The sequence below is a fragment of the Corvus hawaiiensis genome, chromosome 3 (genome assembly GCF_020740725.1).
Source record: "Corvus hawaiiensis isolate bCorHaw1 chromosome 3, bCorHaw1.pri.cur, whole genome shotgun sequence".
Taxonomy (NCBI): domain Eukaryota; kingdom Metazoa; phylum Chordata; class Aves; order Passeriformes; family Corvidae; genus Corvus; species Corvus hawaiiensis.
This window is the reverse complement of record NC_063215.1, coordinates 68581068-68607241: the sequence shown is the minus strand read 5'-3', so window position 1 is coordinate 68607241 and position 26174 is coordinate 68581068. Positions and strand designations below refer to the sequence as shown.

The 26174-nt window shown below is 34.4% G+C and overlaps 1 protein-coding gene across 16 annotated transcripts in view; it reads right to left on the bottom strand.

Moving 5' to 3' along the window:
* The window catches only part of STXBP5 (syntaxin binding protein 5), a 107492-nt gene that overhangs the window by 14699 nt on the left and 66619 nt on the right, over positions 1-26174 (bottom strand). The window contains exons 15-23 of one of the 16 annotated variants that reach the window (XM_048295977.1): positions 25947-26167; positions 24236-24414; positions 22322-22447; positions 21723-21874; positions 20160-20243; positions 14335-14400; positions 10930-10989; positions 10780-10827; positions 3843-3893 (exon numbers count right to left, since the gene is read on the bottom strand). In XM_048295977.1, the coding sequence (XP_048151934.1) occupies positions 3843-3893; positions 10780-10827; positions 10930-10989; positions 14335-14400; positions 20160-20243; positions 21723-21874; positions 22322-22447; positions 24236-24414; positions 25947-26167 (987 nt within the window). The remainder of the gene's footprint in view (positions 1-3842; positions 3894-10779; positions 10828-10929; positions 10990-14334; positions 14401-20159; positions 20244-21722; positions 21875-22321; positions 22448-24235; positions 24415-25946; positions 26168-26174) is intronic. The other 15 variants (XM_048295978.1, XM_048295979.1, XM_048295980.1 and 12 more) reach the window with 15 other exon arrangements.

Genomic DNA, 26174 nt, shown 5'->3' with positions numbered 1-26174 from the left:
AATAATAGTGGCACTCCTTTAAAATAGTTGAATTACAAACCTCTCTGCCAATTAGTTCATTGATCAGATGAAAAAATATTAGCTCCCATGGGACACAGTTAACTAATCTTAGGAAGATAAAACTATTTTACGTTAGAACTGCAGTGACATCCACACAGCATGATAGCATGGAACCTGTAATGACTCACAATATGATTCCACTTTAGGAAACTGTGTGCAGGAGATCTAACAGCCTATTTACACACCCCTCCAAACTTTCAGTAAGAGAAACAACAAATGCTATCAAATGCCACCTGGTGCTGCTATACAAAGCTGAAGATCTCCACTTTGAATGCTGCAGCACAGTGTCAGTAATAGCATTAAAGCCTTTCAGGATGTCTTGCTCACTGCTTAGGAAACAAGTGAATTCTAATGTTAACAAAAGTAAATGTGCTGTTCCACTCTTGCTGTATGCAATCTCTAGGTATGGCAATACCTAATTCAGCACACCCTGAATTTATCTGTGCATTCACAAAAAATTAATGCTATACTTTCTTAATTCATAATTGCAAAGTTTTAGCACAAGACAGCCCTCACCAGCAAAGGTTTGTGCAATTTATACTATGCTTTTTGAAAAAATAACTCAAAAAATCTTTTGAGTAGGATATAGATGCAACTGACATATTTAAAGCAGGATTAAGACCTAAAGAACAACATTTAACCATGTACTATTTGGAAGTACTACCATGTTAGTTTCATTAAATTGTTGAAAAACTTTCTACGAAGAATATCTAACATGCATTTGGAAAGCATACATACTAGATTTCAACTGACTAAATACACACATCTACTTAACACAAACAGTGCATCTTCTCAGGAGGTAATTGCCTCATTCCAACAAGGATAGGAAAAAACATTGTCCTGTTGAATTTTAGCTGTCAAATATAAAACATGGATTATAGAAACTAACTCGATCACTCAGATGTTGACATACTAAGTTTTCACATTAAAAACAATAAATCCAGTGTAAAACAATGAAAACAATAATTTGTTTTTATAAGTCTTCTAATGACCACCACCTCTTATGATGCTTGTTTTTTTCAGGCTTGAGAAACCATTACTAATTTAATGTTTTTTTCCAACTTTAACATGGATTAATCAGTCTGAATATAATCAATCGTACAGTAACTCCAATAGGCATAGTTTTAAATGTGCATTTGTGAGTTCTAGCTGGTTGATTTGAAGAGCATGTGTACAAATTCCAGAAGCACTGGGATGGACAGGAAAAAAACCAATAAAAACTAACTTGTCAAACAATATGGGCATTTTTGAGAGTGGAGAATCCATTCAGAAGAGAGAATGAAGGGTTAAAAGTTTAACTGCTTTAGTGCATCCTATTTATCCTGAAGTCAAGGAAGAAGTTTGTAAATGGATTAGATTCAGATGAAGAGGAAGGAACAGCAGCATGATGAATCACTACACACCATCAGAAGGATGGAAAGATGAGGCTCTTTTGAGTAAGTAAAGCAAGGAATAGCACCTAGTGGCAGTAGTATCAATCACTGGATTAGAACATTGAAAAGCAATGGTATAATGCAGACAAGGGTATGTTCAAGATAACTTCTGTTTTAGAAAGTGGAGAATAAATACAGAAACACATACTTTAGATTTTATCTGTTCAGAAAGGAAAAGGAGCAGGTTAAAGATCTAAAGACAGTAAACTAATTTGAAAGAGCAAGATCATGGAAGAGTAGGTTTCAAGAAGCCATGGAAAGAAATGAGAGAAAATGATAATGAATTTATGGAGAAAGGCATTTCAGTTGTCTCCTACAGCCAGTAAATATGGCCACTAAAGTGACAGAAATACAAGCAAGCAAACACTGAAGAACACTATGCAAAAGCTATACCGCTACAAGAAAAGACAGAAGCAAAATTTAAAAAAAAATATAATTGCTTAAGAAAGTTATTTACAGACCTGAAAACCTAGAATAATTTTACACAGAAATGATGTTTCTAAGCACAGATATTAACACACACGCAAAGTCAAAACCAGTCGAAGGCTACTACAATTCACAAAGTACAGACTATTTTATGAGTATATCAGAAACGATGTGACAAAAAACCCTTCCACTATTTCAGTAGACGGAACAGCAAATATTAAGTGATGTAGAAAACACTGTAACTCCTTCAAGATTGGAAAGTGCTGAAAAAAATTCAGCATTCACTTTTCACCAGTCTTCATTAGAAAAAAGTAACACTTCCCAGAACTTACTGCCACCAAAGAACTGTGAGTAAAACAGCAGAATTACAATCAGTTAATATTTAAGTATAAATGTGTTCCAGTTTGCCAAGTATGAAATTCACCCTATACAAAAATTATTCCTAAACCATTAGTAAATGTAGTGTGGAACACCAGAAAGATATTGAAAAGAGTTGTCAAATTCTTCTGCTCTTTTGTGCCGACATAGACACACTTAAATCGCTCTAGTTCCGGATACTAAGTTTACAAAGATGAGGAAAAATTCCAATTCCAGAGGAGATTAACAGAAGCCACTCTAAGTTTAGATACCATAACCTAAAGAAGAAGGAACTGAATTCTGTAAAGAAAAAAATCCGCAAAAATGAAATTAGAGATACGATGACAGATTTCAACAGCATAAATAATGATTAACAAAGATAGGAAGTACATGTTATCCCTGTTTATCGTGGAAAGGACAAGAAAAAGTTAACATGGAAGCAAGGGAGTTTGATTAAATAACAGGAAATCTGTCTAACTGGACTACATAACAGTGAAACTTTATCTGGTATATTTCTAAAAACTTATTTATTGGAGGCTTATGAATAGATCAGGAGGTTAAATTGTCAAAACATCTGTATTCCTGCCAAAGGATCCTTGCCAATCCTTGGATTAAAGACTCTCCGAGGGGTGCTTCCAACTTTGCATTTCTCTGAGAGGGGCAAGCTGTAATTGTAAACCAGGATGGTCCAGCTCAGTTTCAGAATATCCTAGTGCCACAGACTTCTCCCTTGTCGACAGCAGCAGCACCTGGCAAACAGTGCTACAGCTGCCAGTCTGATCCCGTCTGTCTTCTGCTGGGCTTGTGGTAACAATTCTGTTGCAGAAAGAGGAGCATGCTGTGGCAGGCAGAAGGCAGCTGCATTTACTGCTGTAGGTCTACAGTTGTCCCCCATCATCTTTAGAGAACAAATCAGAAGAGCTGGATCTGCTACCAGCTGGCAGTCAAAGTATTAAAAAACTCCAACCTACTCATTTGTATGCTGTTTTAGTTAGGCAACACAATGACCTTTAGTACTACAGATCTCATAACTGAGCTGATCCTTATTTTAAAAGTTACTGTGCATTTTCAAGAAAAATAAATTCTCAGACTGGTCATCCATCCAAACAGCTGTATATTGCTTTACTTTAGAGACAGTGGTCACAAGACAATTAACATTTATAAAACTATGCCCAACTATTTGTTGAGAGCACCTCAACATATCCTGTTAAGATATTTCATTTTTCAATTTAAAATGCATCAGATGGTCCTAAACAGGCAGCAGTTTTCCAAATGCTGCCTGCTTATTCACGCTTTTGCTATCACAGCACTACTGATGTGAGTGACAGATGCCTAAAAATTATGATGAAAGTGTGATAAGCCATATACAGGAATTGCAGGCTTACCTTATGATGACAGCAATGACATTTTGTGCCTGAGAGTCCCCAAAAAGAGTGGAATTAAAATTTTATTTCTAGACTTCAGACAAATGCAACAAAGTCATGATAACTTACATAATTTAGGCCTATTACTTTAACATACTCACATTCAGATTTAGTAAAAATAAAATCAACTATATAAACTTACCTAAATCAGGCTTTAACTCAGTTGGCAAACTTAGCTTCCTGGACATCTTTGCTGAAAAGTGAAGTATATCTTTTTTTTAAAAAGAATAAACATAATTTTTCTGGTCCTTATTTGCTTCTTTCGCAATATTTAATATATAATTGTTTATTACATTCATTGAGGTACTTTACAGGATTTCCTTTAAAGCAGAGCCTCGCTTCTTCAAGTGAGGGCTACAAACTAAATAATGGAAGACAGCAAAATCCCTAAATACAGCATCTTATCACTTTTGCTGAGCTTGATTTCTCTTCAGGCTTCAAGCAGGACTTAATGGATTGGACAAACTTGGCTTTGGCTCAACCTCAAGTTTTAACTCCTCAGGTGAGAGGTCAGAATTGCAAGGATGTGCACTGATTCTTACAAAAAAGTTCAGATCCCATCCCCCTTTCTTATGTCCTACTTTCTGATCAAACCTGAGACATTTAAAATAGAAAAAAAAAAAAAAAATTGAAATCACACTAAAATTAATGCACATGTGTAAAAAGCTAATCTTCTGAGATGTAATCCACAACCTTAGAAGAAAGAATTACAGAGAATAATCATAAAATAAGCAGTGTACAAACACTTGCAACACATTCAAAAAAACCAGAAAGATTTTGATAATACTGCTCAAGTGAAAAATAGCACTTTAACTCATCCCTGACTTAGAAATCCTTTTTATAGGAATGGAAATCTTGCAGTCCATTTAAACTGCAGTACAATACAAACAAATGCTGCTGCAAAAGCCATCACAAATAAACTAGTAGGCATACATCCCCCTTCCATCTTTCTTTCAATAATTACTGGAGAAGGAATTATTTTGACATAGCTTTTCTGCTAGACCAGGACTACAGTCTAAATTTATTTCCCAGCCACATGCTTCAGTTTTGATGTATCATTGAATTCTTTATCATCTTGCACGGCTGATACTTCTTTTCCTAAAGTAGATACTGAGCACAAGCTTATAATTCTAGGAGTACCTTTTATGGATACCACTCAAAGCAGCCTGAATCTTGCTGCTTTTCTCTGTTAAAATTGGCATTACCTCATTCTAATTATCACTTTAAAAGAAATCATTCCAATTTCTACATATCCTGAAGAACAGCAGGTGATTTAAAGTTACTTCCACTCCTTCAAAAAGTGAAATACTTCACTGTATCATCAATTATGCTCATCAATATTGCAAATGCTAGTTATCTGAATAGTTGAACAGTTTTATTCCTGTCATACATCATAAAAATTTGAGAACAAGACTCCAGAAATAATCTTCTCATTTCCTTCATGTGTCAATGTTAAAAGTATGTTTGAATTAAATTGAAATTACTTACTCTCAGGCAGAAATGCTAATCACTTACTTTAGTACAGGCTGAAACTGAAAAGGCCACCCTGACTACATGTTTTCTACCCCTCATCCTTGTATTAGCACTGGCAAATACCTAGCGTAAAGGTGAGGCCAAAACTCGTCTAAATGAGGTTTCTGCCAAGGGTTGCTTCCAAACAAGATCAACTCCTATTGCAGGCCAGAGCTCAGATACACAAACAGAAAACCAGGGTACACAACAGCACTAGTGACGAGGAGCCCATCTTTTTGCTGCCAGCTTGAACTTAAATCAGCTTCCAGAGACATCATGAAATCTCATCTGGAATAGTGAATTACAAGATGGGCATTCCTCATAACACTTGTTTTCTCTGTTAGACATATACATAATAAGAGCTGAGATACTGAATAAAACCTTGATTATATACACAGAAAATAACTGCAGCTTTTTGGCTTTTAACAGCTTTCACCATGTGTAAATACCTTAACCTATTTAACTAATTGAAGACCAGTACAGTCACTCTTGGCTTTTCAAATAGAAACATTCAGCACAATCTTAACAACTGGAAGAAAACTGACCAAAAAAAAAAAAAACCCTAGGTAACAGATAATGTAACAGGTAATAGCAAGTACAGGCGAGTGTGTTGGATTCTGAGAGCTGATCCAGTTTTAGCTTTTTGTTCCTTAGTGGCAGGCCAGCTGTGTGAACTAGGCTGGTAAGATAAAACAAATTTGTCAGGCAATTTTCAACATATATGCCTCATTAATAGGACAAGAGGATACATGAATTGTTAAAAAGGATATCATTACTGGAAATTGTGAATTACTGTGCTATGCAAAAAACCCCCAACATTTCAAAACACATGTTAATGTGTCAGAAACCGCAATAATTCAACTGTGAATGAGAAGAAAGAACCTATTCCAACAGCAATGGTGCCATCTTGTGTTTAAAGAAAAAACAGCCTAAACATTCAGTAAGAAAATAGGAATATTTCATCAGCTAAGCCCTTTTTAACTAACATTACTCTGCATAAAAAAAACCCTCCTTGTATTCACATTTGCTTAAGTTTTACAATTTTTTATAAATTCAGGTTTTTTATGCCTCAGATGAAAACCAGCAACATGCTGGACACCTTGTACAAAGCAAAAGATACAAATCAGAAAAATGGAAGATACAGGATGGAGATCTACAGAGAGAGCATTCAATGTCAGGCTTTTCACTCCAGCTGTACAACAGGGCAGAGGTGATGCTGACTGCTCCTGCTGCACGTGGCTGACTTCAAGTAGTAGCTGTCATATCAGAGTTCAATATCTCTCTTGGGGGTGGTGGTTGCTGCAGCATTTACAGCCAAGACTGGTGCGAGACAAGGACAAAGAGATCAGGGAGCTGCTGTGCTCCTCCTGGCACACTGCTGCTCAAGGCAACACTGACTGTTTTGCCTGGGTTTAGACCTACATTTAATATTTCTCTAAATTAGAAAACCTAGAGTAATACACAGGTGGTCACACACATTCTGTCAATATATATAATTAAGAATCACATCGAAGAACTGTCCAAACCCAAGGATTCTTGGAGATTTCTCACAGGTCAGGCTTGGGAAGGCAGGTGTTAAAATATGAAAGACTGCCTTTCTGTAACATGTTATGTGTCAGTATAGCAGGAACAACCTTCAATTCAATAAACAAAACCTGAAGGCTGAGACACGACTGAACTCTCAGTAGGAAGCTGTGACTTAGAAGTAACATTTCATTTGCAGTGGGTTATCCTGAGCTGGTATATACCTTAAAATGTATAGCAAATTGGTTTGAAAGCTGTACAGTAATTTCTCCTCCATTCCTTTTATTTTAAAATAAAATTCTAAAGATTATAAAGGAGATGTGTCTTGGAGTTTTGACAACCAAGAGAACAACTTATGAAGTCTATTTCATATAATATCACATGAGAAATAACTAAGCAATTTAGAATTTTTTAGAGATACCAAAGCTCCCAAAATATTATATATTTGACAACTACACAAAGTGAAATATTTACATTACCCATTAACAAATGTTGAAATCTCTAAAATTCACATGAGAATAATAAAACCATTTCACAAAATACTGTGAGAAAGTACGTACTTGGATACATCCAAAATTAGATCAAAGTATTAAAAACACATTGAAAGAAACTCTCTTTGACATTAGGGCAAATGAGAACTTACTATGAACATCATAAAATTTGATTCCATGAAAAAGGTATTAACAGTCAATTATTTTAGCAGTGTTTGAAAAATTTAGGTATACACTTAGAATGTAACAAATGTGAGAAACCTCTGTCAGTACTAAGAGCAGGGATTATAAAAGTTTGGAATTAAATCTACTCTGCTTTAGTCTGTCTACTAATACTGTTTGCAATTATTTTTAAATTTATAAAGTGCAGAAAAAAAATAAGACCAATTTTCCTGAGAAGTATTTGACGTGTGTGCTTCTAGAACAATTATAAAGGTCTTAAAATCGATCATACTTTGCAGGCACCTTTACTAAAGATTTTTCCAGAAATGGTTGTTGCATCTTAACTTCCAACACAATTTGTACCTATAATATTTAATCATCTGTATCTCTTCATGCCAAATACTTAACTAACCAAATTATGAGTAAAACAACTGGAGATTTTGCTTCCACTGAAGTTGGATCCCAATGTCTTTCTACAAAAATGACACAGCCTTAGAAATTAAGTACTTCCTGCCAATTCTTTCTTCTGTAAATTCATCTACGTTTACTATACTTCTGCATATTGCTTCACAGAATATTGTTTATACTTTCAAATATGTGAAATTCATAAGAGAATGGGCTGGATTCAATAATGGCCACCTAGAAATTTCTCAAATTTCTAGAAATGGTTAGTTAAATTAAGTATCTCAGTATTTCCAAGGTAACAATTAACTATAATTTTTTCAAGGTTCATCTTTGATGCAAATAAAAGGGAAAGATGACCCAAAAGCAACCCATTCACAACAGGGCTTTAACTTGATTTACTATCCATTCCTTAGGACAGAGCATTTGCAGTTGAGTATTTAGAAGAAAACAACAAACCAGACCAACTGATCGAAATGTTGGTGCATGAAGCATTTGCATATTGTTTTACTAGGGCTATTGTTTCAGTTTTACATGTTTTTTTTGATCCTCTCACCAATCAGAGAAACCTTGTTTGTTATTGTCACTAATTACAGAAATCTGTAGAAATGACAATGCTCTACATGAGTTTCAATACAGTGATTAAATTGACAATATTTATGATTGTGTGTGTGATGTTAACACCTTGCAGCCCTATAACTGAAATGAAATTACTTCACACTTTGCTAGCAGTATTCCCTTGCTCCCTGTTCCCATGTGACAAACACAGGAATGATATTAACAGCAACTCAAGTTAACAATGTAAATTATTCTAATTCTGTTTCGCACCACATTTAGCAGGTTGTATTTCACACATTGAAAAAAAATATGGAAAGAACCTGAACTGATTGCCCTATGTGTCAGTGAAGAGAGCTATTACCATGCCATATACATCAAATTCATCCTTGAGAACACAGCTGATGGCAAAAAATTTGTTTCACACAACATGGCAATGTTAATGACAGTGACATATTTTACAAAACTCATTGTCCATTCACATTTGGTTGTCAATTCAGTTTAAAACAATGAAAAGCAAAAACATGCAACTATTAAGACAGAAGAGGTGTTTTATTTATGTGAATGAGCTTAGCATGTAAGTTCAGAAAGAGCTAGAATAAGCATGCCAGATAAGCTATAGAAAACATGGCAGTGAAACAACCACATTCAGTGCACAGCAAACCACTCAAAACTAGGAAAATGCAAAATAAATAATTATCTTTAAGCTTCCAATAAACGGTGCAAATTACACAAATCACAGTATAACTTACACCCAGAAGAACGCATTGCTTATAAATAAATGTTTTGCTTTTTTTAGCTGTGAAAAACATTCCTAATACTTCTAGTTGAAAGGCTTCAAGCTGAAACAGATGTGAATGGCTCTATAGAATCCTCATTAGCATACTTTATTAATGCTCTAACACTAACTCTTCGAAAAGAAGTGGAGAAAAAAAAAAGGCGGTCACAGTCAATCAAATTTTCCATGTGTTTTGCACAAGAGAGTGTGTCTTATGTTCAAAAATATACAAAAGGGAAACATTACCTCAACGGACACTGATATAACATGTACAAGACTAGGTGTTGTTTTTCTCATTAGAAGACCTGAACATAGAGCTGGTTCTAGTTACCCTGAATTTCCTTTAGGGGAACATATTAATGCTTATGTAAAAGACAGTAATTTCTTTTTAATTACAGATGAATTCACATATTATTAACAGTCATTTGCTTTCTTGACTGATATTCAGACTTTTGCTGCCTCAAAATTCATTTTCCCTGCCATTTCTGATATGATTGCAAGGTCTCAGCACAGAGCAAGAATATGCCCTTTGTACAGTACTTTCTCATTCTGTACATCAAATTTCAAGGATAACTTTGTCATACTCCTATTTGTCTCACTGAATTTTGAATGATTCTTTGTCTCAAATACTGAATTGTGATGAAAGGGATTAATATTTTAGGATAAAACTTAAACTGCCAAACAGAAAAACCAAAGGGAGACTTCAGGAAAAGAAATCTCTTCCTCCCTAGTCTTAACCTATGGTTCCACACAACCTATGAAATAGTAGCTTAGCACATAGCTTTACTATATAATTTCAACCTAAACTGACTGAAGAGATAAAATGAAATCATCCTACAATGATATACTAATTTCCTAAATAAAAACAAAATGAACCATTAACAAAGTGATTCTGCAATGAAAGTAACCATATCCCAGTTAGGGAAGAAGAGCTCCTTTCCCAAAGCTAAATCATACAGCCTCTTGCCTTCATTTATTTAATGACCCAGTCATCAGAAGCAGAGTTTTTTTCCATTCCAGTCATGAAAGGGTTCAATCTACCTGCATACAACATATTCCAAGGCAATTTTGTTGCCAAATTGTTAAGACACAAGTCTAGAGCTGGTAGGGTATTGTGTCACTGTTGGATGCACAAAAGTAGAGTTCTGAAACAGCAGTGGGATATACTTATATATACAAGCCAGTACTGTTTCAGATGAATAAATGAAAGCACCATAGTACCTCTTTCTTGACCACAGTCTTATAAAAATCTGACCATATGGCTATGAATACAATGTATAAAAAAGAAATGGTATCAGCCATATGTTCCCAAAACCAGCATGCCTTTGCAAAAGTAGTGGAATCATGTTGTGACTTGCATAGACTGAACTCTTACTGTGTATTAGAATTTCATCCATCCAGAAAAACAGAGAAGTGCAATTGTAAAATCAGAGAATTTAAATCACCAATATCCTTGATTTTTTTTAAATTATTGTGCCCAGTGTATTTAGTACAGAAGCAGCCCACTGAATTACCAATTAGCATAAAGAATGAAAAAATTAATAATTTAATGCATTGAAAATTGACTGTTATTTTGCCTTTATTTTTGCTGCTGGGTTAGTGCTGCATAAAGTAAGGCACTGGATTAGAAAGAGTAGAATTTTGCTAGTTCCTACCTATGTCATTGGTTACCATCTTGGAAAACTTTCTGCTTTTGGTCTTCACTGTAAATAATATTTTAATTAAAAAAAAAAAAAAATCAATCTAGGTGTATCAAAAGATGAACTAAAGAAAAATTAAGACTAAAGAAAAGAAAAATACTGTACCCTTTTCTATAAAATTATTCATTTTTTGTTCATCATCAGAATTGTTTGGTGAACCAGAACCTACAAGTGGAGACAGAATGAAATGGATATACACTTGATATGAATGAAGGGGATGTATCTTTGACACAAAAATCAATGTATATTAATCCATATATTATACAATATATGTATACATATATTATACAATATAATATACAAGCTCTGAGTTTAACAAAGACACAAAGAAAATATCAAATACTGATATTGGTATTCTCTGTAGCTGTACTAGATATTATAAAATACAAATTACTTTGGCATGACAGAATTCTACCATATTGGGATTAGCCACAGAAATTATAATGCAAAGTACAGCGCTGCACATTGCAGTGAGTTTATTGCTAGAAATAATTCCCTCATTGAACAAATGTTTACACTGAATAACTAAATGGCTCTACTGATCATTGCTCCAGACACAAAGATTAGCCTAAGCTATGATTCACAAAACACAGCTGTAACAATAAACACAAGTTCTATAAATCTGTTTCGGTTTTTTTTTTCCAATGCAGTAAATCACTGTTGGACTTCAACTACTCTGCAGACAACTCTGAGTCAATGCTGCCACCTGGATTTTTCTGTATGCCAACCCTGAAAAACTGATGGTGGTAACAGACCACAGCTTCAGGCTTATCCTTGACATGAAATTAAAACATTGTCAGGAAATTAAAACAGAACTAATCTAAAAATTTTCAAATTTAATTGGATTTTATGTTGTGGAAGTGTAAAACCAGAATAGAACACAAGCATTTTGGCACTCCTGAAGACAAAAACTTGGCAGTTTAAATGCTGTACAATGTTTTAGGTCAGATAAACGCTCCCAGAGTCTAAGCCTATTACCACTTGACTTCTACAGAAAAAGCAGGAGATAAGATTATTCCTCCTGCATTTTCACAGTATTTCTATAGTTCTGTGTTACTGAAACTGTAGAATACTCTCCCAACTTGCATAGACAGGTAGTCCCTTTCACAGTCCTTTCATCTATATAACCACCCACTGGAGGAAGTCTAAGTTACCTTCCACTTCTCCTTACCTGGACATGGAAAGGTGGATTTGAGCAAATGCAGACTTCAGTCCAAATGATGACTGGTCTCTTTTACAGATCATATTGTAACAATGAAAGCCAATAAGGCATTCAACTGCCAATCCCATCCTCTAATCTTAGAGCTAGTAACATGCGAGCATTTTGTGTTTGTGTATTTTCCTCTTAACTAGAAAGCCTCTAGACTGCAAAACGTTTCCTTAAATTTAGCCTCCATCCTGCTTCTCAAGCTTGCCAATACTCTGCAGCAAATCTCTCAAAAAGGTCCTTTCTTACCTCTGAAAGCTAAATGCCACTTTCAAGCTTCTTTCCAGTCTTGTGCTTTTGCCCAGAAAAGATATAAACTTAAAACCAAACCTAAGAAATTGCAGTTCTCTCTTCACAAACATCAACAAATGATTTCCATACCAGGGTGGTGCCTCAAGATCTTTTTCAAAGGAAAAATTGAGAAGCCTACCATAAACTTCATCTCATTCACTGAGAGCAGAGGACAAAATCGAGGGAAGCAAGGCACAGTCCAACCTCACTACTAGAAGTTTCTATCTTACAGTTAAATCCTTCCTCCATCTTTTGTTCATTCACTGTTTTTGGTACTTTAGACATTATTTTTCAACCTGCTTCAGCTCACACAACTCAAACAAGCAGGAGGAAGGTAGGGGAAGCCAACTGTTAAACTTAGGAGTTTTCCATAAACATTAATTTTCATCTTTGGACTTGCCTTCATTGCACTGTTGGGGAAGTGATGAATTGAGTTTTACTCTACTTCAACACCCAATTATGAAACCCTCTTATTTAAACTATGCAATGTTTTAAGTTTAAGTGATACAAAAGTTGTTTGGGCTGACATTTGGGTGATGCTGGAGCAAGGGGAAAAAAGGATACACATTAAAGGTTATGATTCATTATCTGTTCATTGAACACATTTTATAGCAATGTACCAGAAACTAGATGTAGCCCAGACTTTCTAAGTGGGTCAAATTCAAATACCTTAGTGAGATTGATAACTCTGCTGAACCTTGACAGAGAAAGGATTTACTGCAACTGCAGCAATGCATGGCAAATTGTTTGCAGGCACTGGTCTCAATATGTAAAAATGAAATAGGAAACATGCACTTTATTCTCAACACCATAAAAAATGCTTTCATTATGAACTATACTGAAGTTGACGGCTTCAGCATGCCAGTGCTTAGCAAAAAAGGTTCGTCATGAAATCACATCTTCAGGTAAGACTTTTAATTAAAATTCACAGCCAGGTTTTGCTTTAATTATAAATAAATCAAATTTACTCAAAGAAAGAGCTAATGAAAATGAAAATGACATTGATTCATCTAGAGGAGTGTTTTGCACAATTTAAAATGAACATCAGAAGACAATTTTCAGATCAAAAATTAAAATTTATGTTAAAATTTCTACTAGAGCTCCAAACACAATGTTTTGGTTTGTTAGGCTTTCAACTTGGCTTTGAAAGATACAGGCTACAATAGAAAAGGAATCTATCTTTAGACACCCATCTTGATTAGCATTTTAAACTACATACTACTTCACATGCTTCATTTAAATCTGCAGTTGAGTCCTTTAACCTTGAGTAGTTTTGAATGAAACAAAGTGACATCTTTAGAAGTTTTCAGAGCAATAAGTAAAGATAAGTGACAATTTTTAGCTACTACAAAAACTATTCTCTAATACTAATAAATTCTAATACTATGCACTGACATGCATTATTAAGTATTTACATGGTTATAGCTTCAACTAGCCAATATTAAAATAATAAATCTTGAAGGTTTCATTTAAAATATTCACATACAGCAGTGGCAACAGAAAAAAAAAAAGAAACAAACAAAAAACACAGGTGCAGTAGGAGGAGTATTAAGTAGGGAACTCCTACTCTTTGAGGATGCCAGTTTCTGAAGACCTCTGATTCCACAGAAAAATTTTAAGTTGCCACTTACAAGGAAGCAGAAGTAAACTTGCTCAGAAATAATCTCTACCACTTTTGAGGAACACAAAACACAATTACATGAACTATTACAGGAATCTGTGCATCTCTTGTCAATGCTTCAAAATTCCACTGTGCAGTGTGTCCCCTGAGGCATAAATATTTCAGCTTATATCTCTCTTCAATCATCTTTATGACATATTCCTATTGCATCTCTTAAGTCAGCCTTGTTTTAAAAATGCAGTTGTGCAACACAGCAAAATTTATGACAAGCTCAAACAGTTTGTGAGAGGACAACAGGTTTTATATAATTACTTAACTAGTAAGTGTTAACTTAATGCATGCCATCTTCTGTGAAAATAAGAAGCTGAAGACCAGAGAAAGTTATGATTACCTGACGTGGGCGACTTGCAACGGTCTTCCGGCACCACTGTACCTTCATTAATATCACAAAGACCTGCTGAAACACAAAACCAGTGTATTATAAATACAGTTGCTGTTTTATTTTTACTTCCAATGCAGTCAGGAATGCAATTTCTTATTAAAGACCAACAAGCCAGTTGTGATAGAATTGCTGTTACATATTACTTTTTTTGACATTACCCACAGTAACTGTAGAATCACTTCTTCCTACTAAAGTTTTCATTGCAAAATACACTCTCTCAATACATTTCAGTGTGAACCACTACATTTTAAGCTAGACAGACTTATCAGAACAGTTAATTATTTACATGCTACATATATATATAGCACAAACATAATTTGTTTTGGAAAAAAATTATGAGTTATATTAAAATTGTAATTGCAAAAGAAAATCAGATAAAAGAGGGTATTGAAGATTACAAACCTATGATGTGTGAAACTACAGTGCCATTTTTCAAACTACCTTCCCACTGCTACAGTGATATGCTTTCTATTTACCAGTTTGTATTGCCAAGGTGATTTTCCAGAAAAGCTCACTAAGAGAATTCAGGTCTTAGGGTGTTTACATATGTGTTCTTCCTTCCATGGAGGAATCACACAAAATTTCTTACATCATCAAATCTGATCAATTTGAATAAGTGCAGTATGGTAACACCTCAAAGCTAATTCCTTTCATTCCAGTAAAGGAAATAAAACCTAGTCATACACAATCAGATGCAAAAGATGGAAGCTGCCTCAAAATGGTCCTAAATATTATTCCATTGCACAAACTAAAAGTATACAAGGAATTTCTGTCAAGACTGCCCACAATTAAGAGAAGTGCATTTTGTTGATATTTTAAAGTTAGTAATGCATCTTCAGGTTCCTATCATGAAGCTTTCCTTCAGAAATTCTATGATGTGATACTAAGGCAAACAAGCATGTAATACTGAACAATACAGTAATAGCTAAGAAATATTTGTTAAAATTAAAGGGGTTTGCATGCACACAAATATTTCCAATACTGAAAATGTTTGAGATGTGTAAGGGTAATGGCTAAGACAAGAAAGGTATAACATGGAAAGCCTGCCTATACAACTGTACACTACACACTCACAAGTGCATCTGTACATATCTGTCAACAAACAAAAATCAAAGAACAGCTCTACTCCATCAAAGTTTTAAAATTTCCAAACACTAAACCAGAAGTTAATTGTTTAAAGGGAAAAAGGTTCTCCTGAACTACAATATCAATATGGAACGCATTGAAAGTATGTGGTTTTAACAGTTTCATTTATCCAAAATAGTCTTTTTTAAGGTTACTAAGAGCATATATAGCTTAAACCCCAAAACTCAATGACTAGAATTGTCCAATGACCTTAAGGCTTTGTTAACCCTACATTTAACAGTACTGGAACAAATTTAAGTCCTAAAATGTCAAACGAAACTCCAGGTGGAAGCTGTATCTTTCCACTACACAGGAGAAAGAAAAAAGCAATTTATTTAGTCATCTGCCAGGAATCAATGAACACAATGGGATAATCATAGTTTTAAACTGGAGTTTTAAACAGGCATGGGAGACTAAATGTTTTGAACTAGACTGGATTGTGTAAAAAGATTTTTTAAAAATCCTGATGTTGCTTTGACAACAAGCAATACAAGTTTTAGATAGTAGCAGTGCTGGGAGGATAAACCCATACTGTGCTCTTAGAAGTTTTCCCTTCAGGGGCCAAACCAACCAAATCCAAACATGCAGTTCAGGAACACAATTTCCTCTTTTCCATAAAGATTAATTCTTTACCTTCAAGGGATGAGTTTAACTTCTTGTACTAGTTCTCCTATGAAAATTCATGAATTGACAGGAATAGTCTTTAGCCAAGAATGAAGTCCTACACCTGCATACTTGAATGCTTTGTAGGAACTCTCAAGGCTATAATTTGATTAATATACATCTTAATTAATAATATGTGTGCATTATGGTAATCATTAGGGCATGTAAACCTTGGAAATCTATTCATAGCCACTACTGTTATTACTTAGGAGAGAAAAGGAACAGGAATAATTGAAAAGTAATTTTAGCTATGATTATATTAGTAATTAAACCAAGCAGAGTATAACAAGAATGATTTAAGTCTGTGAACTAGGAGTGTCTGCCCATGACCAAGCTGAAGAAACTCGCAAGACAATCTCTATTGCTCTTCATCTGAAAACCCCAAGTACCCTGATAGAAGCACTGATAGACAGCAAGACAGCTGTCCTGGAAAAATTCTCTAGTTTCAGGCTTGTTTCAGGCTTGTTTCAGGCATCCGTGCAAATTGCTATGAACTACAAAAGCAAACTGATCCAAGAGTTTCTGTTTCAGAACTACAGAAACTATAACCTTCTATAACACCAATATAAGTACAAGTGACCTAATAAGCTTTTAGTTTATCTCTGTGAACTCCAGAAGCAAGAAATCTGAAAACCCTCCAAATTACCAAAAATCAAATAATGTCATTGAAGACATCATTACCATGCTGCATTAAAAACTCCCTAAAATTAAAGCTGAAATTAACTGATGTATAAAGTTTCACGAGACTTTTGTCAGTTTTTTTGCACAAGCAGACGTATCTCAGAAGAACCTACAACTTGACTGGAAAACAGCCCAATTAAAAATTACAACTAAAACTAACTTGACATGAAGATGTAAAAGTTAGAATTAAAAACAATTAACCTGAAAAACAGGGTCAAAAAAAAAAAAACCAACCCAAAACCAACCCAAACCTAACAATCAAACTTTCTGATACAGTTTCAGCCTTGGCTGATGTCACTCTCATGACATTTAAGTTAAAAATTTAAATAGTTCATGAAAGGGGATGGAGAAAAGACCATGACCAAGCAACTCCAGAAGAGCTCCAAGTATTTTCTTCCAGTTGGACTCAATCCCACTTTTTGAATGACTCATAAATTACTGTCAAAAAGCTTTTTGATGTAAAATAAAAATTTTTAAAAGTCACATGCATGTCAGAACTGCTTCAGTTTTGTCAGAAACCTAAACTGCCTCTGGCACAACTAAGAAATAATGACTTTTAAAGAGTTGTACTATTTGCACTAATCAAAAAGTCACATAAAATCTTGTAACTCTCACCAAGAGTAATTTGCAAAAAATGAGTTACGATTCATGTCCTCTGAGAACTTGTGGAACTAAGCAGGAAAAAAAATATCAGCTATATAAGTTTTGGTGTTTCATCATGAAGTGATGACCTGTCTCAATTTTTTATCAGTACTGATTTAATGGCTCCTGTCTTATTTGGCAAAGAGTATATCAAGCAAAGGTCTCCTAACAGTGTAAGCCTCTACCGTGTATAGTTTTCATCACACTATAAAGCTTTTACTTACACATTTCATGTCTTTGGGCACATGGCCAAATTGATTTTCTACACCCTCCCCCTCACTATTAGAGTCTGAAGGCAAAAGTTGATTTTGTTTTTAACCTTGACAAGCACCTGATGACACTGTCTAGCAGGCCTTAACAAAACACATATACTGCATGCTTCACAAACTATAAATTGCCACCCAAAACATGTGAGTAGTATACCTGGTACGAATCACTGATAAATTCCAAAACACGATCCCAACTGGGAGCTTGTATCTGTAGAGCTAGCCTGAAATGACAGTTTACAGTCTAGCTAGTGTAGAGAGCCTTGTCTCTAAATAGATGCTGCTTTAAGACGGGAATCTGAATTTCTTTTCTGAGTAGAAAAAATAAGATGACAGAGAAATACATCATATTCTTGCAACACAAGAGAAGGGAAAAAAATCTTGCATTTCCATTCATATTTTAGGAGATACGTAACTCTTACTCTATGAAATTTTTTAAAAGATGCCTTTGCAAATTTTCAATTGTTTGACTAAGGACATACCATTTACTAAATCCTAAGTATGTTAGCAGATACTCATGATTGATTGAATTGACATTTTATGCTGAAACATACAGAATATCAGGGTTTTTAACAAGGAAGGACCAATCCTTCCTGCCTTTTTTGGAAGTGGTTGAATGTACAATAGCAATATGCTGCTCTGTTGCATGCTGCCTGAATGCACGTATAAGCTAGTATGATTTTTTTTTTTTCTCTTAAATACACTGTTGTTGTCTCAAAGAATAGGAATTTTCTAAACCAACCACATTAGATAGAAAAGCACTTTTTCTAGGAAGATTTCAATATTAAGTACCAGTACTTCCTGAAGATTATTAGTTGTATAGCCATTGAAAATATCTTATTCATATAAAAAATAATTTTGAAGTATTAAAATAGAAATGTTTTCAAGATAAAGATTCAATGAAGGCACATATTTCAAAGCAAAATCAAGGAAGCATAAGCTCCTTGCATTTTTGAGAACCCTAAATGCAGACAGGGAAAGTCCAAGAAAGTGAGAATGCAAAATCCAAGTTTTCTGATTCTCATATAGTTCCAATCCCATAAATAAATCAAAGGGTAGTGCTTAAATGTAACAGACTTATCATTTGTGGAAAATTAATGAAGTAATTATTGAAGTCTGGGCAACACATATACTGAAATAACTACAAATAATGAGAAATGTTAAATCATAACTAAAGAAATTATTTTCAGTTTTTAAAATGACTGTAGCTCCAAGTTAACCAAGATACTGTCAGGATGGTAAACAGAAAAAGAATTACACCATTAAGAAATTAACTCTTGGCTACAAAACTTGTTTAAACTTATACCTAAATAAAATAGTCCAGGTAAATTTAGCTTTATTTGGTTTCTGAAACTAGTTTTGGGATTTCTACCCATCTTTTTCTTTTCTTCAAAACAATAACCAATCAGTGCCAGATCCTGTTTTTCGGTTCTGTATCATGTTAAGGTGGGGGCATTTCTTTTATGCCTAGCTCCCTTTCTGCCTTGACACTAGAGGAGAAAAGACTATAGAGAAAGCAGTATTTGGCAATTGAGACTGTCCTCTGAGATCCATTTCCTTTTTCTTGTTGGGGGAAAAGAAACGGCAGAACTAAGACTTGGACCACAATTTCAAGTTTGTTTGGTTTCTTTTTTAAACTCCATTTTTTCAGTAGCTTAATCTACTCTACTTCATTTAAAAAAGGGGTGAGATTACCTACCTCTGCCTGAGGGCTGGAGAAAAGTGACATCCTAAGAAAAGGAACAAAGCTTTTAAAAAATAAGCTTTACATTCTCCAGGTTCTTGGATGCTGTGAATGACGTAGTAAGTCAGACTCTCTCAGGTAATTCATGGTTGTGATGGGTTACCTTCCTCACACAGATACCTGAACTTCAAAACTGCTTACAGAGCAGTACAGTACACAAACACCTCCCCTGTTAAACCCTATAAACAACATTTTTGTAGAACTTTTCACTTTTAGAAGAAAAATCTCTGTGTAATCACAATGTTTATCCTTATCATTGCTACTAATACTCTAACTGTGGAGTTCTGATGCTTTTTCTGTCAGAATGGGAACCAAGCAAGGAAAGTTACTAGTAAAACAACACTAAATTTGTGAGTAAGATCTTAGCTCTATAAATATCAGTAAATTCTAGATAGAATCTCCTTTTGATTTTGAGATTTACTTATTTAAAACCACAAAATACAGAGACTATTATGGTCGCTTTTTTCCTTTAAATTTCTTTTAAAGTTATCACAAACAAGAAATACAATGGATGCACGACGGATTGAAATCAGTTTCTACAAATACAATAATTACTTAAAAAGGACTAAGAAAAATAATTGCGGTGAGTGAACAAAACAAAAAAATCAACTTCAGATGTTGAAAAAATATTTGAATGCCATGAGATGACTTACTTATATAAGAGGTGCGAAGCTTTTTCACAGACTCTGAATATAAGTTAGAAAGGCCGCACATGCAAGAAGCCACAGTCAGCATACCTTCATGAAGCAATGAGAAAAGGAAAGACGGAGACACTAACAGTACATTTGAGACAGAAAAGCCAGCCAAGTAACTTGTACAACCAGGTTATTAAAATGCTTTTGCCATGCAGATTGTTAGTGTTAGAAGTTATGAAAAAAGTATGACTTCGTATAAAAGCTATATTCATGAGCAAAAAGGACTTTCATCATGAACATCTTAGAGACACAGCTGAAACACAGTTATGTGGATCCAATTTATTGGATTAAAATAACAAAAGTTAGGAAAACAAAGGCAAGTGATGTTTAAAGCTCCAAAAGGCAGTTTGTAATCTAAACACATGAGGCACAATCTAAGCCCTTTACTCCCAGGACAAATTAACACAGCCAAACAGTAAAGCTATTTCTTTCTCTCAAAGTTTATTTCATACAAGAAAGTACTTTATCTGACAGGATACCAACTGTGTATGCTCTGTTCTCTATTAATGATTTTTAGATCAGTTTCATCAGTTGAAATAAGCTGACTGGTATTAACTGGACCTTTTTCAAATCATTTACTAAAATACCTCCTAGAACATCCATTTCAATTTGTATAAAATATTACCCGAAGAACTTATAAGGACTTTATTCTGGATCTCTTAAAGGAATTAACACTCAATCACGAGGAAGGAGTATTTTGAACAGTTTATTTCCTATTGAAAAACAATCATCTAGGGTAGCAATGACACATTATAATAATAATAATTATTATTATTATGTCTGAAGCTGTTTTCTGAAATAACTTAGGAGTATCCATGACACATTTGGGAGAAGAAAATTTTAGAATACTAAATTTTCCTTTCGGTAACAAAAAGCTTTGCATTTTGATTGAAAAGCTACTTTCCTTTTCAGCTGAAAAAGAACACTCTTCAGCATAGTTTTAAATCTAAGTCCTTTTTTTCTTTTTCAAAGAGAGATTTATTTTACTAGTTTGTATGTAGAAATTTATTTTGTTCATTTAAATCAAAGGTTTCCTCTAAAGCATAACATAACAGTATTAACAACATAATATGATTTAGCTCATCAGGGAAATTTCTAGTAAAATTTTAAAACAGGAAGCCAAAAGATCTCAGCAAACACTCAGGCTATCTGGAAACATTAATGGATTTATACAAACATGTCATATGGGTACTAGCTTTATAAGAAATATCAGGATACTTCTTCATGCTGTGTTAAATTGCTGTAAACTGCATAAAACCATTGTAAATTTATAATTTTTCTTAAAACATACATTACACAGAAAAATAAGTAATGATATCAAGCATCAGTAGATTCCTCTAAGCAACAATTTTTAAGGAAAGATGAGTTAACAAAGCTGCATTAGTGACATTAGCGATAGATCAAGAAGAAAGGAGAAAACCACAGTGAAGAAAAGCATGTTTGTATTCAAAGAATATACACCAGAATAGATGACCAATTGTGCCTTTCTTCTGAGCATAAAATATGTTTTGGGTTACTCACCTCCAGAGGGTTGCCGAGTTTTTCGGGGAGATCGTGGCTCCCTGCGATACGGATCATTGGAGCCATACAGTTCAATAGTGCCTAGATTCAAGAGCACTGTCTTCTGGAGGTAATCGACCATGGCAATACCATTACAGTTTCCAAAAACTACTCTGGAAAAAGAGAAGTGAAAGACAATGCTAATTAAATTTTGGTAATGTTTCATATCAGTACTTTTTGCAGTTCAGCATTTAATACTTCCTAATTTTTATGAATTATCCTAGATTGCACGTGTTCATAAATTACTATTTTAGAGTGCAATACTGTTTAATTGTTCTCTTGTAAAAACATGGCACTGAGTAGAACAGACCACTGTCATTGTACTTGCCACCCTATCTGACAGAGCTTTAAATGACATTCTTGGCTGTACAGTGCCAGGTGAGGAAGAATGATGCTGATTTGCTTCTGCTCTTAGCATCATCAGTATCTGCCATGACCAAAAGGAATTCTCTCATAAGCACAAGAAACTGATTACCTCTATGTTGCTGTGAACACACACACAGACTCAATTTTAAACCACTTTGACAGAATAATGAAAAAACTGTGTAGAATATACTTACAGGCCATACGCTGAGTTGACGGCTAAGCTGGTTATCTGTTGAGGAGGCTCTCCACTCACCCACACCAGCTGGATAACGAGCTCGATTTGGTAGCCTGGAGACTGCTTGAGAGGAGAATTTTTAACTCTGCAAAGTAAACAAAACATGGCCTCTCCATTGTCTCCATTTTCTCCTTATGGGATCAGAGTTCATTAAATTCTACACCATGCTGGACTTCAAAATGTTGGAAAATTGTAAAAACTATGATCAAAACCAAATAAAAGCAACCAGAAGAAAAAACCACATTGAAACTAGGAATTTACTTCTTTTGATTCACTACCTAATTGAAAATTAATTGAACAATGATCACAAATGTTTCATTTTTCCCAACTTCAGAACAATGCATAACGGTGCTATCATGCTGTACTTCCTTGAATAGATACAGGTGCTCAGTCAGTGTCTAAAAAGAAGGTGTTTCCCATTTTTTTCAGAGTTTCCAAAAGACCTCTGATTTAGAGAATGGGAGTGAGAGGCCTATGTGGAATAAGTACAATAAAAAGGGAAACAGAAGCACAATGTATTGAGAAAAAGGCAAATAAAAAGATGGTAATATGGCAAAACCAAAACAAAAACCAGTAAATTATTGTAATGGTAGACCAGTTGTATGCAATGAACCTGGGACTGGGGGAATTGAAACTCCTGTAAAGATTTTGTTTGCACGCTGACAAACAAATTTACGCACGTCCTGCAGGAAGGATTAGGTCCTCCATTTTTTTACGCAAAAAAAGTTATGTAGAACAAGTTCCTGTTTCCTGAATTCCTCTTATTTTACCCATTTATTCTCACTAATGGATATTTTGGTTTGACAATATTTTACGTAAGTTCAGAATTTTCCAATTTTTCTATTAAGATGAGTTTCTTTCAAAAATACACCTCTCCAACTCATTACAATCAATACAGTTTGGGAACTCTAACCCAAATAAAGCAACCCTAACAGGATTAGTTATTTTCTGGATGGATACACTCAAAGAATTAAAATTCAAGTTGGGACCTTAAACTTCAGAAAACAAAGTATATACTTAACTTTATATCTCTGGGATATCTATTACATATTTCTTACACGCTGTTAGAAAAAGTGATGGCTCAGAAGTCACATAACACACTCTTGTAGGAGAGTAAAAAAAGATAGACCTCTTTTAACTTTAATTTCTTTAAACGGATAAAAGCTCACACAAAGAAGCTGCAGAAAAACCTCCCAATTTAAAGAGATCAAAAAACTTTTCAAAGACATATACTGCGAGCACTATTAGGCATCATGTACAGTGAATATCCATGACAAAGGGACATTTAATTAATTCTGTTTCCAAAAGATGAAGTTGTTCCCTTGGAGAGTTTTCAAAAAATAAATATATTTATAAGCCCAAAGAGTTAGCACTCAGCTAGCTATTTGTAAGAATTTTCACTTTTGATTTGGTTCTACAACTAAGGCTCTGCAAAACTAACAGACGAAACATATTCAGACATACTTGGACTAAAGTAAGAGAGAGCACAAAACATCAATTTTCCTATTCATTTCAAGGACAATAAGATATCAAAGCGACTGAATTGCTGCTATTGAAAACTGTTTGCTCTAAAGCACAATCATCTATAGCTATACTAACATCTATGCCAAATTTTCCTAAAACCAGGTAAATCACAAGGAAAGGATTTTAAATTTTTTTAAAAAATCAGCTTAAGAAGTTTAAAAAATTAAGACTGAAATATTTATTTCTTAAAGCAGAGCTCAGCTTTCAGATACTTGGAAAACTTTGCTGCACAATATAAAACATTTTCACCAGCAATGACACATCTGTAACGATACCAAAGTACATATATTCTAATCACATATTCTTGCAACTTTTCATACTCAATGAAAGCATAACAGAATATACTTACTTTAAACATGGGACATTATCACGAAGTCCATCAGACGAACTGCTACTAGTAGATGGATGAGACTGGGGAACAATGGATTGAGGATTGGAACCTGTGCCTGGAGTTGGTACAGGTGGCACCTGCTCACCATCTGGAGTTTCAACATCATTTATTTCGTATAGAAGACGTACTTCCAGCATCTGTTAATTAATGTAAAAAAATTATCAGTAAAGTCTGCCTTTCAAAACAGTGAATATGAAATAAATGAAGTGCAAATTAAGACAGTAGTGATAAAAGTGACATCCAGGACTTTTCTGTCTTATAAAAGATAACCATTTAATAAACGGTGTAACTTAAAGACACACGTAGTTTTCAGAAATACAGTCATACTATCACAGCCTGAATATCTGAAGATTGCCAGAACTTGAATGTCTGACATATTTCCCAGTTTTTAAAAGCTTGCTTCTGAATATTGAAAGAAATTAAGTACTGGACCCTTTTAATTATCATTCTGCTGAGACACATTCACAGTTAGGAAGATGACTATGTTTATGTAATTCAGGAATGGTAAAACAGAGCTAAAGCCACACAGACAGCTACACTTTTACTGATGCAATACTGTGCACATGGCACTTAGCTCAATGTTTGATGTTGTGTCAAACTAGATCATACATTGTAAAGAACTGTAAGTTAATCATTACTTTTGATTTCCTTCTCCATTATTTGTAACAGAAATAACTGCAGTGCAGAGTAAATGAATTTTTCCACTGTTTTATTATCATTTGCAAAATAGAACTTAACTCACGGACTATAGAACTATGTAACAAAGGACTATATAGTATTTTTTTAAAATATTGCAGAGTTCTGAAGACTAGCTTGATTGGGGCTGATTCATAAAAAATGGACAGGAAAAACTATTTCCTCAGAAGGGAATGTACTTGTACATAAAAAAAAACAGAAGAAAAAGACTTACACCTCACATCCTTAAACAAAGACTTATCATAAGGTAGCAGAATAGGGAGGGGATGGGGGGGTATGTGTGTGTGTGTGTTGGAGGAAGGAGGTGAGAGAAAAAAACCCAACTACATTACAATTAACACTTTACTTAGAACATGCAATACTTTATAATTAAATGGCTTCAAGTTAGGTTTTACTTCATACATTCAAATACATAAATTTGCATGTGTGTGTCTGATTTAACAGAAGACTTCTCAAACTCTTGTAAGAGAATTGTTGTATCTTATACAGAATAAAACAGTGACACAGCAAAGTCCTTAACAGATTTCAGGGCATGTTTGGCACATTTGTACTATTCTAGCTCTGCATACTGCAGAAGTTTTGACAGGACAGATGGTAATTATGAGGACTCAAGGAATCAACACCCTAAAAGTTTTGAAATTCTTCAACTCCATACCTCATTCACTTCTGTTATAATTTTACCTTTGATACAGCCAAGTTTTGATCTACTATTTGTTTTGATAGACAGACCAAAGAATGATTATTGGCTGCAAAACCTCAAAAAGTCACTGAAACCTCTGTCTCAGTGTGCAATATTTACTTTTGTCGGATTTCATAATTAATTACTTTTTCTCCAAAAACCCACATCTCTTTGTTGTGAGTCAATTATTTTTGTCCATTTCACTAATATAATCAAAGACAAAAAACCAGTAAATTGCTAGAACAGTCTCATAGCTAAATTCTATGAAGTTAAAAAATGGTCATAACTCTTTACCGGAATGACTTCTGTTGTCACTTCCTGCTTGCTGAACCTGTAAATAATGACATGTGCAGAAACTCCAGCTATGCACAGCATTCTACTTTCTGGACACCATGAGATGATCTGAATAGCATATGGATCTTCATCTACTATATCTGTGTTTGGCCTGTCATCTTTATTCCGTGATTTTTCAAATACTTTGGCTGTTTTTAGTTTATAGAGTACTTGCAATGTTACTAGGAA